This window comes from Micromys minutus (genome assembly GCF_963924665.1).
Source record: "Micromys minutus genome assembly, chromosome: 17".
Lineage (NCBI taxonomy): Eukaryota > Metazoa > Chordata > Mammalia > Rodentia > Muridae > Micromys > Micromys minutus.
The window spans coordinates 19,201,728-19,220,173 of NC_137952.1; the positions used below are offsets into that span (position 1 = coordinate 19,201,728).

The window sequence follows — 18,446 nt, forward strand, 5'->3', positions numbered from 1 at the left end:
ACAAGAGTAAACTTCAATGAGCCAATATATTTCTGGAGTCTTCTGAGTGAGCCACAGAAAGATGAAAGTGTTGAACATCCTTCTTTAGAGCAGCGAATTAAGGTTAATGGTTGAGTTGTTTCCAAGTTAAATTCCTGCCATTAACTATTGCACTGCAGATAGAAAACTCCAGCAGATGTTGTTGTTGTTTTTTTTTTTTTTTTTTTTTTTTTTTTTTTTTTTTGAGGATGGATTTCGCTATTCTAGGTCTTTTGTTATTCCATATGAAATTGCACATTGATCTTTCCAATTCCATGAAGAACTGAGTTGGAATTTTGATGGGGATTGCATTGAATCTGTAGATTGCTTTTGGTAGGATGGCCATTTTTAAGATGTTGATTTTTCCAATCCATGAGCATGGGAGATCTTTCCATTTTCTGAGATCCTCCTCAATTTCTTTCTTTAGAGGTTTGAAGTTCTTGTCATACAGGTCCTTCACTTGCTTAGTTAGAGTCACACCAAGGTATTTCATAGTTTTTGTGATGATTGTGAAGGGTACCTTTTCCCTAATTTCTTTCTCCACATGTTTGTCCTTTGAGTATAGGAAGGCTACTGATTTGTTTGAGTTAATTATGTATCCAGCCACTTTGCTGAACTTGTTTATCAGCTGTAGGAGTTCTCTGGTGGAATTTTTGGGGTCACTCAAGTACACTATCATGTCATCGGCAAAGAGTGATGTTTTTATCTCTTTCTTTCCGATTTGTATCCCCTTGATCTCCTTTTGCTGTCTAATTGCTCCAGCCAGGACTTCCAGTACTATGTTGAATAGGTAGGGGGAGAGTGGGCAGCCTTGTCGAGTCCCTGATTTTAGTGGGATTGCTTCAAGTTTCTCGCCATTAAGTTTGATGTTGGCTGTTGGTTTGCTGTATATTGCTTTTATTATGTTTAAGTATGGACCTTGGATTCCTGTCCTTTCCAGGACTTTTAACATGAAGGGGTGTTGGATTTTGTTGAATGCTTTCTCAGCATCTAGTGAGATGACCATGTGATTTTGATCTTTGAGTTTGTTTATATGGTGGATTAGGTTGATGGATTTCCTTATGTTAAACCATCATTTCCTTATGTTAAACCACCATTTATCTTTGTTTTGTAAAATAAAGTTGTTTAAAAAAAAAAAAAGAAAACTCCAGAATCTATATCACAGAGATGCACTTTTCAGAACCACTTTTTAAAACCTATAATGGTTGTAGGATGGATTGCTGTCACTTTGAGAGTTGATAGGAGGCACATAAAATAATGAATGCACACCAGAGGGAGATAAAAAAGCATTCTCCCAAAAATTACTGAATAAAAATGTTTATATTAATATTCTTTTTCTATGTGTTGTAAAGTGGAAAAACAGCTTTTTAGAAGCAGAATTGTGACTTTTCCTATTTGTTTTGTTTTCTCATAGCTTCTCTATTTACCAGTTGAATAATATTTCTAAATAACAACAGTAATATGATATTATACATTACTTGAATATAAAGCTAAAGCTACATATAGTAAGCTTTAACTTAGGAATAAAATGGAAAAGCAAAATATTTTTACATTATTGGCCTCATTCCACATGATGGTTTTAGAGCTACATTTTATTATAAAATAATAATTATAATTTATTAATATAACTGCTACATAATTTGGGGGCTTTTATAGCAGTGGTTTTTATTGAATGCATTACTGTTATAGTGACATCATTAACTTTGAGTGTTTTAGTGTCTCCCCATTTACAGTGAAAAAAACATTTTAAGCATAATTATTTGGGCAAACATCTAATTATATTTTAAAGATAAGTTTTTTGCCAAATTATTTTAAGACATTTACTTATTACTTTAAACTCTGTATCATCAATTTATTTCCCAGAAAAATTTGGCTCAATAAAAACATCTTGCAACCAAGAATAAAACTGAGGAATGTGGGTATGGAGTACTAGTACTTACTTTGTTATGCTTTAAACTCTTCACAAACTTAGTTGAAATACATTGGTAATATTTGCATATCTGTCACTATTAAACTGCTAGTATATTTAAATGTCAACAATAAATTGCTTTCAAATTTATATTTTATGTATTTTAAACATAAGTATGCAGCCATTGATCCAGTGTGTCTATTGTATTATATTCGTTCATCTCTGTACTTGCTCATAATTTTAAAACTATTGTATTTAGTATCTAAACTATTAATCTCATCTTTTGTTTCATGGTCAAAGGTTATTTTTCTACTCAGCTATTTTGAAACTTACCATTGTTTTCTTTTAATGCATTCACTCTGAGTTTATTTACTACTTAGCTCTTCAATGATTTACTTATTTTAAGTTATAAGATGTCTAAAAATATTTGAGCCTTTCCCAACAATGGTCCAGCTGTTGATAATATATTTGTTGCTTCATAGTTTGAAAACCACATATTATTACTGATTTCATGTATTTATTTGATATATACATAAAATCGTGCAACAGAAAGAGGTCATTAGGAGGGAGTGCACCTTGAGGGACAGGGGATATGAGCAAGGTGGGGAAGAGGATAACATTTCAATGTAAATACAGAAAAATATCTAATAAAAGAAAGTAATTGTGATACTATAGCATACATGAAATGTCATAACAAGAAAATAAAATACTGAGATTGTAAAAATGGCACAGAGTTTAATAACACCTTATTCTCTTACAGAGCACCTGGGTTTGGTTGATTTTCAGCATTAATGCGGTGGCTACATCTAGCCTCAGAGGATCTAATGTTCTTTTAGTGCAACCACCTTGCTTGAGATGCACATGCAAACAAGTACTGATACTCATAAAAATAAATGTATTAGAAATTAAAGATGTTAACTAAATTCATATGTTCACTAAAACAATTTTTTCTTTACTGAAATTTTTCATCTGTACATATGAATTTATGGCTGTGAAATCCACACATATACAAGTATCACTATATTTTATGTAAGTATAATGCTGCCCATTAAAGCATTCATATAGACAAGACAGACAGAACAAGCCTGTGGTCACAGCTACTTGGGAAACTGATGCAGGACTATCAAAAATTAAGAGATACCTGGAATACATGGTGTGTTAAAGACTAATGATGGCAATTGTGTGAGACCCTCTCTTAATTTAAACATAGAAATGAAGGTTGGATATATAGTCTAGTGCTAGAAAACATCCTTAAAAAATACAAGGATAGCTATTTTCTACAAATAAATAACTAAATAAACAAGAAGAAAGAAAGATCATGAGGAGAAAGAAAGCAAGCAAGAAATAAGGGGACGAAGGAAGGAAAGAGAAGAAAGGAAGAAAGAAAGAAAGAAAAAAAGAAAGAATGAAAGAGAAAGAAAGAATGAAAGAGAAGCCACATGCATCTGAGTAGTTATTTATCTGGTTGTTTATATTACACATTATGCTACATTTTGAGGAAATTTTTAGTGTCACTAATATTATTATGTAGTATTGTGTAGTATTCTGTTACTGCAGTAGGTTCAGAAAATTCAGCCCCTACACAATCTATGGGCCAAAAGCCATATATGAAAATGGACTATTATTAGCATTATTGACAAAAAAGGCACAGTTTAGAAATCTACAGAAGCTGTATCTTTCTTACCTCTTCCATCAAATGACCAGTGTCTTCATTCTCACAGAGCATTACCCACGTTAGCAGTCAAGACCATGATGAACACCATCTGCCCCTGCCACTTGATCTAGTCAAACTGAATGGCTGTGTGATCTAATTTTAATGAACTGCTAAAATATTCATGCCAAGATTTTCCTGTCTATAACCCCTCTCCGGTCTGGCTTGATACTAAACATCCTTTCAAAAGAGAAGTCATATTTTGGAAAATACATTTATAGTCCCCGAACCATAATTGTCAATATCATTTGTCAATTTCTGCATCCCCAGTGGCAGAGTCAAGAACAAGCATTTCATTACTATTTATGACATGGTTTCTACTACATGTGTTTGGTTCTTCTAATGTAATCTAACCATAAATGTTCTCTGACTGTTATCTTCTCATAGAAGCCTTTGCCAGTATTTAAGGTATGACTACCTGACAGTAAGGGAATTCTCATTCTCTCAGACCTTATTTCTAAATGTTATTCACAAAAGAGTTTACATTAATAAACCAAGAAAAGACAACCTTTCCCCATATGACTATAAAAGTGACTTATCTCATTTTCTCTAGCACTTCCCTTCAGTGAAATTGATTTCTACTAGTTATAAATGTATGAGAATGGCTCTTGTCTGAATATTTGGTTTTTTTGGTACTAAATTGTTTCTGAAAATTTGTCAGTCACACAAGTATGGTAAAGATGATAAAATTGTATCACTCTTATTGATTATGAGTTTTGCTAATATAAATTTATATTTCAACTAAAGAAAACATTGTATCTTCCTGAATTTTATTAAGTTATAAAATTATTACTTTCATCTTTCACTTTCCCCGTGTGTGTGTGTGTGTGTGTGTGTGTGTGTGTGTGTGTGTGCGCGCGTGCGTTCGCACACGTGTGCGTGCACATGTGCACACATTCTCAGAGGTTACAAAAGAGCATCAGATCACCTTAAGCTGAAGTTATAAGGAGTTATTAATTGCCCAGTGTTGGTTCTGTAATAAAACCATGGTTCACAGAAAAATCAACATTCTTCCCACACCTGAAACTACAAAAGTTCAAGAACCTGGGACTATAAATACCATGGGATTAGGGAAGAGTCTAATACTATCACTTTGCTAAAGAAACAGCAATAAAATTTCTCTTAATGACATATTGCTATACCATAGACCAGTGTCTAACCCATTCGTCATCAGAGATGTTTCTTCTTGATGGAGATGGGAATTAACACAGTGACTCACAACTGGACAGTATTCAGAGAGAAAGACCTTGGAGCACTCATTACTAACTGAAATATCTTCACCAAATCCCTCCCCTCAAAATTCATGGATCTATAAAAAGGAGGAGGCAAAATATTGTAAGAATGGGATGGGATGAGTGATTCCAAGAAAACAATGGCATCTCAGTGCAACAGAACTGCCACAAATATTCAGTTACAAAGACAGTGGCACACACAAGGGCAGCAGGGGTTCACCCCTGACAAGGTCCCGATGCTAAAAGGAGTACATGAGAAGTGGAAGAGCCGTGCTCTTCAGTGGAATGTCAGGGGTGTATTAACACTCACTGCAGGCCCCAGGCCCAGAAGTAGCCAATGCAAAAGGAACGCCGTGGTTTATGTTTGTTTATTTTCAGGCTTTCTGTTTAGCTATTTTTTTGGGCACCTTTGTCATATTGTTTTTGCTTATTTGTTTCATTTGACTTTTTGTGTTTTCTTTTTTTTTAAATAATGAGAGAGAACCTAAAGTTGTGGGGATACGGGGATTAGATGTATTTATGAGGCATTAAGAAAAGAAAAACTTGATAAAAATATATTACATGAAAAAATTAAATAATGCAAAAGGAGTAGCAAGCACGCTTACCTGCTGAAATTATCTCTCTGGCCCAACACTTTTTCAAATAAAACATTGAAAAGCTTAGCGATTTCAGAGAGCTAAGTGTTTTTCTCAAATATAATGTATTTATGTTAAGCTACACTTTTCAATTCTTCTAAAATAATTCCACCAACTGTGCACTAAGTGAGTACTGATGCTTTGACATTCAGATACCATGGTAAATATTATAAGTAGTGATGAAAACGAAGTATTTGTCACTTAGACTTGAGGCCACTCTAGAAATGGCTAAATGTTGCACAATGGTTAACAAATCAAATTTCAAACATACTGAAAACTTGTCTGTCCAATGACCAGGCCGCTAGTCAGATATTTTTAAGATTATTTGTTTGTTTTTGTATTTGAAAAATTAACAGAGCTGCCATAAATACACTTGAGAGGATTTAGAATAGTTTGTTTAGATCTTTGTTCATGGCTGATGGCTAAATTGTTATAAGGTCCTATTTGTTTTCTATCTTTCAATACTTGTCTTTACCCACTTTCTAGTTTGCATTAGGCGTGGGTCACCCTTCCAGGTAATATGGTCTTTCCTGCTGACTTTTTACATGGGTGTCTGCTTCTGTCTGGATGTTCCCTATGCAGCTCCCTTACTATATATAATATGCAGAATGGGACCATAGCAATCATGCAGAGAGAAGCATGTGAAGCCGAGATTTGTGTAGTAAAACCTGTTTATGTGTTTATAATGCATGTATATAATTAACTTCTTTCTTCATTCCTTTCTTCCTTTCTTATTTCTTCCTTTCTTCCTTTCTTATTTCTTCCTTTCTTCCTTTCTTTCTTCCCTCCCTCCCTCCCTCCCTCCCTCCTTCCCTCCTTTCTTTCTTTCTTTCTTTCTTTCTTTCTTTTTTTCTTTCCTTGCCAGTGGGCTTACATGGCCTGATTTCTGGGGAGAAAATGCTGTCCTCAAATTTGTAATATTTTTCCTGACTCGGCCTCTAGAATCTTGAAATTACAAACAAGAAAAATCACACATACACACACATCAACATACATGTATGTGTGTGTATGTGTGTGTGTGTGTGCGTGCGCGTGCACAGGCTCATGTGTGTATGTGTTTATCAGAGCAATATGAGAATAAAGATAGCAGATTTGCAGAAGACAGCATGCAGATAGTAGTTCAAACAATGCAATTTCAGGTTATTCATCTTTATGAGATCTCACAAATAGTATCTTCTAGGCAGACTCTTGTACCATTCTGAATTTACAGCACTATTTTTCCTTTATGTAATTGAATTCCTTTATCAAATTGAATTTGTTTCATTTTCACCTATGCAAGGGATAAAAGTAGACACCATTTATGACAACTGCAGGTTCAAGTTGCCCTGGCAACATGTGAAGGGGTGGTTTTCACAGATGTGAAAGAGTTGAAGGTAGATAATGAAACAGATTCAGTAGTACATTTGAATGTATATTTGATTTAACTACTTATTACATTTTCTTGTCCTAATATATTGCAATATTTATAACAATTTACTAATTATTTTAACTGCAACATTCTAAGTTTCAAGTCTAATGAAAAGTGATGTTTGGGGCATAACTACTAAATAATGATGTAACTATTTGCCATGAGGCAAATCATAGAGAAGGAAGAAATGCAGATGTGTATCTGAAATTATCTTCTGATTAGTTGACATATAGTGATTTTTCTTTCATTTTAGATGACATAAGCTTGTTTATGAGCATCTGCATTTCTCTTCTACCTCCTTTCAACGCACTTCAGATAATGTTTATCTGACATAAAAGGCACACAAAAGACAAAGTGAAGAAATAACTAGTTGACTAATTTAAGAAAAAACTGTTAGAAAAACCTATATATTTATACAATTTTTTTCCAGATGAATTAACTCAGAATATATTTATTAAAGTTTGGTTGGATTACTGATATGAATAATGTTTAAATTGTGCTACATTTCTTTGCAAGTATTTTAGTAGTGACTACAAATAAAGGAGAAAATAATGTTAGTATAATTAAATTAAACAGCTAGAGAAAATTTTATTCAAGGATATAAGTAATATCTAATGAGAACTACTGAAATAAGTCATTGCTTGGACTAAATTAAATAACCAAATTTCTCCCTTTCCTTTCACTCTCTAACTCCCTCCTTCTCTCCCTCCATCTCTCCCCTTTTCTCTTTCTCTCCTTCACTCTCTTCTGCTCCAACTCTTTCTGTAAGAAGCTCCACTCTAACAAAAAAAGGGGTGAATGTATTCTGAGCTTGTGTTTGCTATAACAACAAGGAGCGGATATGAACCAGTCGCAGTTACAATGATAAAAATAATCACCAACAATGTGGTTTTGTTTGGTCTCATTCAGTATCTTTAAATCTATACACAGCATTTATTTTGAGAAACAATGAGACCAGGGAAATAGAGAGGTTAAAACTAAATTGTGTTTCATTATTTTGTTTTTTGGCAAAATATTATTCCAATGCTGCATTCTCAGCCTCCAAGTTACTATATGGCTGAGCATATACCAGATGAAATGAAATACAAACCATTGATTTCTCACCTCACCCTAGATACGCTCACATGGTGTGGTGGTTTGAATATGCTTGGCCCACAGAGAGCAGTACTGTTAGACAATATGGTTTTCTTGGAGGAAGTGTGCCATTGTGAGTGTGGGTTTTGAAGTTCTGTCCAGTGTAAAAGAAGTTTCCTTGGATACCCCAAGTTGCTAGGCATATCAGAGTTGTGGAATACTGTAGGCTTTAGGATGACTCCTACCCTGGCACCACCCACAGGTGACAGGGACCTGGAGCATCCATCGCCAAACATTCTGAGGATGCACCAGTTCAGAAGCTCACCTCCACTGGAAGCAAACGATGTCACTACTATAAAAGACTGTACCCTCCTTCCCTTTGCTCTCTATATCCTCTTCTCTCCTCTTGACCCCAACCCCGGTTCTATTAAACCACTTCACATGGAACCGTGTTGGTTTGGTGTGGTTTGTCTGAGCGCGAGCCGAGAAATCTATTTTACAACATTGGTGGCCAGGACTGAAAGATTAGATGCTCCCATGACCGGTCCAGCCCTGGGCGCCCTACCCGGCAGGGCAGTGGCCACTTGACTGGTGTTGAGGCTCCCAGCTTCCCTTAACCACCAACACTACTGCGTCTTTCCGGCACCAAAAGACCGAATTGTGTGTGCAATGTCTTCCACTTGCACTGCTGCCATTGCTGCTCCAGCACCCACGCCTTAAACGCCACTCAGACAACACCACAAGCTGGCAGCCGCGGGACTCACAGACTTCCACCATGTGAGTTGCTGCTAAGGCAGCACTCGAAACACAAACTCCTAAGTGGGCTGCTGCCTGTTGTGGCCCTTCACGTGCCAAGAGCTCCCGCCATGTGGATCACTTAGGCAGGTCAAACACAGTTTCACTTTTTCTGATACCAGGTCGAAGCTAAAATTCTTACTCAAACACCAGCAGATCGATGATAGGTCTACCACTCCAGTTGGCAAGAAGAACCCCTGATTTCCCAGCCAAGGTTTGGCCAGCCTTTGCGGGCAAGGAGGATTAGTTCTCAACATCAAGTTTCAAAACAAGACATTGACCATTGGACGGGAAGGCCTCCTCGGGAGCGCCACTCAATTCCTTTTTCTCAGTGATCTTGAAGCCGGTTCTCTTGCAGAACGAATGCCAGATCTGGTGGGGGCGATCTCTGTCAGGTCCAGGACCTAACACAGCTACCAGGAATCCGAATGAGGACTAAGGACTTAGGCGGAAGATTTTTGCCATTGGATTTACCAGCTAGAACGCCAGCAGGGAATAACTCAATAGCTCCCCCAATAGGTAATTCAATATCTCAGAAAATACCGCCAGGCTCTCCACTGAAATGTCTCCTGGAAATTTTGAAAGCACTAAAACTAACACCTCAGCTGAGGACATCAGCTGAGGACCTCTGCTATGATGCTTGGAGTCAATATCCATTAGTCAATAACTCAAAATGACCACAAGATGGAACCCTAGATTCGTTAATTTGACAAGACCTTCATGCATCCTGCCTGATGTCCCCTATGTTCAAGCATTTATCTATCTTCCTTCTAAGCCCTCTCTGAGTTCCTCTTGTAGCCCCACCCCATTCCTTTTAGCAACGAGGCATACAGCAGATAATGCCACAACTCTCAACCCAGACAACATTCTTCATATGCATTGACCCTAACAGGACTGTGCTCTATTAAGCTTCAGAAGATGTCAAGACCGCCCAACTTGTTCCCAATTCCAAAAAATGAGGCTCCTCCCTGTCAGCGGCACTCAACAACACTGGATTAGACATAGGCTTCTCATCCTCCTCTTGCTGTTTGTTTGTATCCAGGATAGCCCATACATCTGGAGATTCCATAACAGTATTTCCAAATAGGGTCAGGAAACTTCTCCATGACTGGTGTCCAGAACTGATCCAAATTTTTGTCATCCCTGTATCAGTTATCCCATCTAAATATTATAGTCTCTTTACTTGCTTTCTCTTTGGCCAGACAAAAGTTTGTAAGAAATGGCCAGACAAATATGGGGGTTGCCCATATTGGTTTTGTCAGATATATATGGTAGGATCATAGACCTACCACTTCTACCAACAACACAAGACAGTCTTTTTCTACATGCAAGACCCATGGGATCTCAGGTGGGATACAGGAGCTTTTGGTAAGCTCTACCATAAAAACCAACCAGGGTCCCCAGTAAGTATTATCCAAATTCAGAGAAAATATGTCTCAATTGCTCAACCTCTAGATTTCAGAAGGGTAGGAGGAATAATCAAACACTCGTCTGAGGTCCTTTCTTCCTCTCCCCTCACAAATGGCACCAACTCGTGATTCCACCTATTGTTTCACACTTTGACCTCAGCATACCAACTCCTTAATGTCACCTGACCCAGTCACTTTAAAGACTGCAGGCTATGTATATCCCTTGGAATGAGCTCGCAATTGCCACTCACAGCCTTTCGAGTGACGCTGTCTTACCTCACACTTTGTCAGCTGCCCTGACTCTAATGTTTCCATGACTCCATAGCTTGTCTCTATCCCTCCTTTTTGGTATGACAAACTGTTTTTAGACACTTGGGACACATTCTGTAGGAACACTAGGCTCGCTATACTGCAATAGAACCACAAAACTTGATACCCCATCTCTGCCACAGTGCCCAGGGATCCAAAATACATCAGTCCTCTGTAGCAAGAATATATACCATCATTTGCCTGACAGTTGGTCAGGAATTTGCACGATGGTTCTCCTTTTCCCTGAACTACATGTAATCCAGGGAAACGAGACTCTACCAATCCTAGTTGTAGATATGGTAGCTGTCCAACATAAGAGAGCAGTTCAGGTCGTGCTGCTCTTGGCTGCGGTAACAATAGCCGTAGGTGCTGGCACTGGTATCCGGGAATAACTACTTCCATGACCAAATACAGTGAGATCACTTCCACACTCAAGAACAGGTTTCAAAAAATTGCTGAAACTGTGCTCACTATCTAGAAACAGATAAATTCCTTGGCAACTGTGATTCTTCAAAACCGAAGGGCCTGGACGTCCTGACAGCTAAAGGTGACCTTTGCCTGTTCCTCCAAGAAGAAAACCTCAGTGAATCCAGGATAGTGAGTGATAACATCAAGGATCCACAACCAGACATACAGAATTCCAGGAATGTGAGCCCTCCAGCTCCTGGACTTTCGAAAACCCTGTATGGAAGCAAAGCCTTGTAACGTTTTTCCTAGTCATCTTTCTGGCATTACTATTTGTACCCTGCCTCATCAATCTTGTTTCTATATTCCTACAACAACAGATAGAAAAATTTCTAACCAAACTATTAATCAGTTCCTATTACAGGACTGATTACCAGCTGCTTGCTGTCCATGGAAGAGCCTGACGCAAACGTTTACCAAGCAGACCCCGATGGTGAAAACCAGCTACACACCTACAACACACCAAGATGCAGGAAGTAGTTTAAGAGAACCAATACCCCTATGTGCTTTTCACTATCGGCCTCCGCCCACTTTTTTCTTCTTTTTATGTAAAGAAAAAGGGAGGAATGTTGGCATTAGGATGACTCCTACTCCCAGCAATGGTGCCACCCACTGGTGACAGGGATCAGGCACATTCATTGCCAAGGAAACAGCCAAGCATTCCCAGGATACAACAGTGTAGAAGCCCACCTCCATCTGGAAGCAAATGATGTTATTACTCCGATAAAAGACCAAACCCTCTCCCCTTTGCTCTCTCTCCTCTTTCCTTCTCGTGACCCTGACCACTGTCTTGTTATTCTATTAGACCTCTCCATGTGGAACCATGATGGTTTGGTGTGGTTTGTCTTGGCACGAGCCAAGAAATCTATTTTACAACATTGGTGGCTCAGGGAATATTACAGAATCTCTAAGGATCTGGAAGTATCCTGTAAGGTTCTGTCTTCCTCCTTAAATGGGGAAGCTTCACTGATGCAAAACCCCAGGCCTTGGGCAGCCAATCAGAAACTTCCCAACTATCAGCAGTTTCCAGGCTTCCCTCCCAACAATGATTCTACAAAGTCCTTAGATAGAGAGCCAACCAATTAAGATAAAGGTCACCTACCCTTCCCTGGAATTCTCCTAATGTGCTTTAACTTGAGCCTGTGTGCTCAGGTCTGCATCACCATTTTGGTAAATGGAAGACCCTAACATGCTAAACTTTGGCAGAATAAAAACACTCCTGGCTTTTACATACTGATTGAGTCTGATGTATTAGTCATTAGCAAATCATGGACCCTTCCATAAGGTGGGGTAGAAACACCCAAATAATATTTACCGTATATATACTTATACTATATATATTGTATATATTATATATAGTATAATCATAATTTAAAAATATAAACCAGGTGGTGGTGGCACACACCTTTAATCTTAGGACTTGGGAGGCAGAGGCAGGCAGATCTCTATGAGTTCAAGGCCTTCATGTTCTACAGATTGAGTTCCAGGTGAGCCAGGGATAGAGAAAGAAAGACCCTGTGTCAAATTAAAAAAAAAAACAAATAAACAAAAATATATATTTAAAAATTAAAGAATACATTTAAAAAATAAAGGGACACTTATCTACTAAATAATAGTTATTTAATAATACAGATCAATGTACAATAAATAGCTATTTGGGCTTGAGGTCTTTAAGATGAATATTAACTTCTATGTTTTGTTTAAATTTTCCAGCACAAATCTAACCTTAGAGCTAATGTTCAAATGTCTTAAACATTATATTTCAAAAATTATGCATTAAAACTTATTTTGTATTACCTTAGATAATTTTGTCTTGGATTCAGGCTTTTTTTTGGTAACAAAGTCATTAAGGAGTCGAGATCGATCATAGTTGGCATTTTCAGATTCATCCATGTAATCCTTGTCTTTCCCCAGAGCTAAAAAGAAAACAGAAAGTCACATACATTTTCATCTACTCATTTCACTTATTAAATATTTTAATAATATTTCTAATTTTTGGCAAGTGCCATGATACCCAATATTCACGTACAGAGTATGTTCCTAAATTAGACTGAGGAAGAAGCAGGTGGTCCTCCTGCTTTTCTGGTACAGTTGCCTGCAGGTGGATCAGACATTGTCCAGAACTTAAAAGATACAGGATGCTTGCCCGAGGGGCTTCAGAATATGGGTGTGGTGATGAAGCTGCTTCTAGGGGGAAATGACTGTAGCCATGACCTATGGTGTTCAAGAATCTGTGCTCACATTGAAAGGTGATCTTAAAGCTATCTTCTGTAATCAGATTAGAGAATAAAGCAGGGCATGATCCCAGATAGAGGCTGTCATTTCAGGATCCTCTGCTTCCAGTTCCTCATATTACTAGGAGAGTCCTGCTGTCCATTGTCAATGAGGTGCTCAAGAGTATGGTGGCCAAGTTTAGTGATTGCCCAGTAATCCCACAAGTCTATGTTGATCCAAAATGAGTTGAATGAGTGCACTAAGACTTGAGTCATATCCTGGGTGAGGTAACTGTCACAGAGCTGAGCTATAGCCAAGAATCTTTCATTGTAGAAGCCAAAGAAGCTGTCTAGAAGAAAGCCTCTACCTTTGGTGCAAGATACAAAGCAGGAATAGAGGCAGGAGATAGTGCAGGCTGAGCAAGAGAAGCTTTGAAAGTTCTGAGCAAGAATCCTGGTTACATCAATCTCAGAAAGACCAGACCAACTGGAATATTTTTGTGAGGATTGTCATGTCACAGAACTATTTTGTGTTGCAGAATCTACAGGACGAAAGCTTTTCTCTGGGAAGCAGAAACCTCATTAGGGGTAAGATAAGATAAGGGAGCTCTGGTGCCAGGAGTGAACATGTTTCTTTTCCAGTTTCGAGGAGAAGGTTAGGGGATCACACATCCCCCTCCCCTTCTTCAAGCATCATGTGACGGTTCCTCTGTACCTAACCTCTTATATTAAGGACAACTGAAGACCAACGCTTCTGAGAGGACTTACCTCCTCCCTGCACTGGCCCATGGCAGGGGTGAGGCAGTGTGTGATTCTCAGGGATTTCCTACAGTATTGTCCCTCCCTCAGAATGGGAGGACATACCCACCATGCAATGAATTTCCTCAAAATATTTTACCACTTAAAAATTTTCATTTTTAATGTTTCTCAAATTTAAAGAAATGTTAACATAATTGCCTATCCAAAGGATAAGCTAAAAACTAACCAAAACAAACAAACAAAACCAACAACCAAACAAACAAACAAAAAAAGCCCTCACAAGTGCCTTCCCTATTGCTGAAGCTGGGAATGACTTCTATGAGAATGGAGCACTTCTGTGATCCCCCAACACATTTTTTTTGGATATTTTGTTCATTTACATTTCATATGTGTTCCCCTTTTCTGGTATTGTCCTTTCCTCTTTCTTCTACCCCTGCCTGCTTCCCACCCACCCACTTCCAACTCACCACACTGGCATTTCCCTACACTGAGATTCTCCTATTGATGCCAGACAATACCACCTTCTTCTACACATGCAAGAGCCATGGTCCCTCCAAGTGTACTCTTTAGTTGGTGGCTTACTCCCTTGCAGCTCTGAAGGTCTGGTTCGTTGATATTGTCGTTCTTTCCATAGGGTTGCAAACCCCTTAAGCTCATTCAGTCCTTTCTTTAACTCCTCCATTGGGATCCCTGTGCTCAGTACAATGGTTAGCTGCATGCATTCTTATCTATATCAGTAAGGCTGTGGCAGAGCTTCTCTAGAAGCAGAAAAAGGAAGGGAGAGACATAGGTGGGAGAGGGGAGAGGGGAAATGGGGGAATATGATCAGGTATTGGAAGGGGCAGGATAAAAGTTCAGAAATCCAGCACAATGAATGAAAATATGCAACCTGAGGGGGTAGGTAGAAGGTGAGTAGAAGTGGGGGAAGATCCTCTAGAATTTATGAGAATCCTGGGAGGTGAGGGACTCCAGGACTCAAAGTGAAAAACCTCAGATGAAATGCCCAACAGTGGGGATAGGGAACTTGTAGATTCCACCTCCAGTAGAGAGATAGGACATTAGGTAGAGGGATGGTATTGTTATCCCACAGTCAAAAACTGATCCAGAATTGTTTCTGTCTAAAATAACTTCAGGAACAAAAATGGAGAAGAAACTGGGGAAAAGGAGGTCCAAGTGAAAATCCCAACTCGAAATATATCGAAGGGGGAGGCTCCAAGTCCTGACATTATTACTGATGCTATGATATGCTTTTAGACAGAGCCTAGCATGGCTGTCTTACCCAACAAGCAGATGCAGATACTTATATCCAACCAACAGACTGAATTCTGGAACCCCTGTGGTTGAGCTAGGGAACAGAGGAAGGTGACCTCAGACCAGAAGTCTCAACTCGCCTGGACCCCTGACATTTCTCAGACTTTGAGCCACCAACCAGGTAGGTTATACTGGTCCAAAGCCCCTGACACTAATACAGTAGAGGACTGCATGGTCTGGCCTCAGTGAGAGATGTGCCTAACCTTCAGAGACTTAAGGCCCCATGAGTAAGAGGGTCTGGTGTGCGGCACACAGCCTCTTAAAGACAGGGCAAGAAGGAGGAATGGCATAAAGAAGGGGGACAGAGGGAGAAGGGTAATGATTGGAGTGTATAAAAATAAAAGTAATTAAAAAGAATAAGAGAAAAATGCTTCTCTAAGTAAAGGACTTAAAATGATAGTAATACAAACATCTTTTCTTCATAAAACATACACAAGAGAGAGAAAAAAATATTGTAATTAAGAAAACTGTATTGTATTGCCATTGGATGACTTTGCAGAAAATATGATAAGGGAGAATGAAACAGGCAATAAAAGAAGTGGTGGTGTCAATTTAATAGAGGACAGTAAGGACAGATGAGTACAGATGAAGAGGAAGAGCAGAAAGTCACACTCAAAACGGGAAGAAGTGTTACCCCATTTACAGCTAAAACTACTGACTGTAGACTTGTCTCGGATTGTCAGAGACAATCAGACAGAAGAAAGTTGCCAGTCTGGACTTCATGTTTTTTCAGAAGTTACCAAATAAAACCCTGGAGCCTTTAACTTGCCCTTTTGTTCATGCATGACGATGATAGTGTTTCTGTTTCTTCCTTGCCTTCCTGTTCCTCTTGTTTTTTTTTTTCCCTAAGTGAGACAGAAAGTGGGATACCCATGTGAAACCACGTAACAGAAGGTAAATGATAGCTAGCGTTGGGGAACAGTAATAATGAGGCTATTGTGGTGGGGGAAGGGTATGGCATGGTGTCATGTTAGAATGGCAGTGACTTGTGGGTCAAAAAGATATCTGAGGCCATCCTATTTCTGTTACTTCTAATCCTTGTGATGTTTCCTCTCTTCGTTGAATAAATTCATTTAGCTCTATAGTGTACTTGAGATTTTAGCTAGGATACAGTACACCGCACAATGAAATGTATTGCCTACTTAATTAACTTGACAATGATGAAGGAAAACAACACATATGCTGATACAGTCAGTGAAAAGTTGAAAAAAAGAGGAGAAGGTGAGAAAAGAAGTCTTGAGTAAGAAAAGACTGCAATATTTTTAACAAGGTTGTCAAAGACTGCCACCCAGAGCTAACCCTGGAAAAAAATATTATGGAAGCGAGTGAACTTTGGTGGAAAAAGAATGCAAGCGGAAGATGCCTCTACAACCAGATTTATGAAGTAAAGTACAGCATTCTACAGGTTCACAGGCAATGGTAGTGAGGCTATTGGGGAGGATAAGAGGGAGCATGGCATGGTGCCATGTTAGAGCAGAAGTGGAGCGAATTGAACAGATTCTGTAGAGTCATGAAATATTGGATAGCTTTTATCTTTGATTATAGTAAAACAGGGCAGCTCAGACATGCACTTGAGCAGAAGTAGGGAGAGAAGATGGGTTTGAAGTAAAGAGATAGGGATGTTAATGGTGGTCAGAACAAGAAGTCATTTTAAAAGAAAAGAAAGATAATTGTATTGAATACAATATGCACATGAAAGAAAGTCATGGCCGGGACAACAAAAAAAGATGTCAGTGGTATGTGTCACTTTACCATATCTTCAAATTTCATGTCAGCAGCCTTGTCCCTTAGGATAGTGGGAGAGTTACCTGAGGTCCTCCATCCTATGTGTGGCAGAACTGGTATATGCTCAGTCTTTGTTTTTACCTGGGATTCCCAAACAATATGCATGCTGCTTCATACAGGAAATAAAATGTCAGGCAGAGTGCTGAAGATATGGTGATTTTAGAAACTTTGGAGAAACAATGTTTAGAAATATGTAACTGAGTTATATTGTTATGTTTTCATGTGATCAATAAATGTAAATGATGGAAACACTAGATATGAAACATGATCCCCACGTTGATATTAACCTAGAAGGCAAAGTTTGCATACAAATATGCAACAACAGGTGTGAAACAGAGTTTGTGGTTTTTAATGTTTTATGTGATTTAATGGCTGCTGGACCAAGGATTTAAAATGAAATGCTTTTATCTCAGGCCAATATGTACATGTATTTGAAACTTTGGGATTGAATAAAAATATCCATTTTTGAAATGAGGATAGAAACCTTTCTCTCTACAACAAATATACATTTTGTTAAAAGTTTTACAAATTTGAAAAACTATCTCATTAGTCCAACTAGAAATTTATCAAAATAAAAATAAAACTATGCTCACAAGAATTTCTCTCTACCAAGTGTGGGCAACCTAAGGCTTCCAGACTGCAAACAGCTCTCAGTAGCCCAGTATAAATATGAGTACAATTTGATACAAAGTCTAAAATCTATTTAGGATATTATGAGATTTTGATTTTTAGAAATGAAATTGAACTGTTTCTATGCACTCATTTTGTGTATGATCATCCCTTTTTATACATATATGCTTTTAAAAAATAAATCGAAAGTATTGCCATCTTTGTAAATGGCATTTCTGTTTTTCTTCATCTAGGAATGCTCCTGGTTCCTTGATTGCTTTCTCCCATAGCCTCTGTCAGACTCTTAGGCAACTCCTGTTGGTTCAATATACAGCATCATTTCTTAACTATGCTTTACTTTCAAATAGGTTACTACCTGGAATCAAGTATGTTTTTGTTACTTTTTATTCATCTTGTTTCGAGGTTACCCCACTTAGCAATTTTTAAGACAAGCTATTTTCTTTTTCTTTGAACCAGGCGTTCATGATCCTGGTATTGCCAAGTGCCATAATGGGACAAGCTAATAACTGGCAGAATACTCATCCTGAGACGGCCGCTTCGGATTACTACATAATATTCGATAGATTCACTCTTAATAAGCAAGGTTGTAAGGGATTCAGTTCAGGAAAGATTTCTGCTATTAATATGCTTTTCCTGTTATTATTAAACATATATAACAATCATTAAGCAACAGCACATCTCTTTGGTGCAGATCTCTGCAGATATGTGAAGATGTACTGTCTTCTAGTGATGCTATATAGACAAATATATGACTTCTTAAGTCTTAATGATGATCTTGTAAGA

The 18,446-nt window shown here is 38.2% G+C and overlaps 1 protein-coding gene across 3 annotated transcripts in view; it reads right to left on the reverse strand.

Moving 5' to 3' along the window:
- The window catches only part of ANO3 (anoctamin 3), a gene marked incomplete at both ends in the record, with an annotated part of 320,161 nt that overhangs the window by 169,360 nt on the left and 132,355 nt on the right, over nucleotides 1-18,446 (reverse strand). For all 3 annotated transcript variants that reach the window (XM_080930913.1, XM_080930914.1, XM_080930912.1), the window contains one exon: nucleotides 12,763-12,881. In XM_080930913.1, the coding sequence (XP_080787039.1) occupies nucleotides 12,763-12,881 (119 nt within the window). The remainder of the gene's footprint in view (nucleotides 1-12,762; nucleotides 12,882-18,446) is intronic.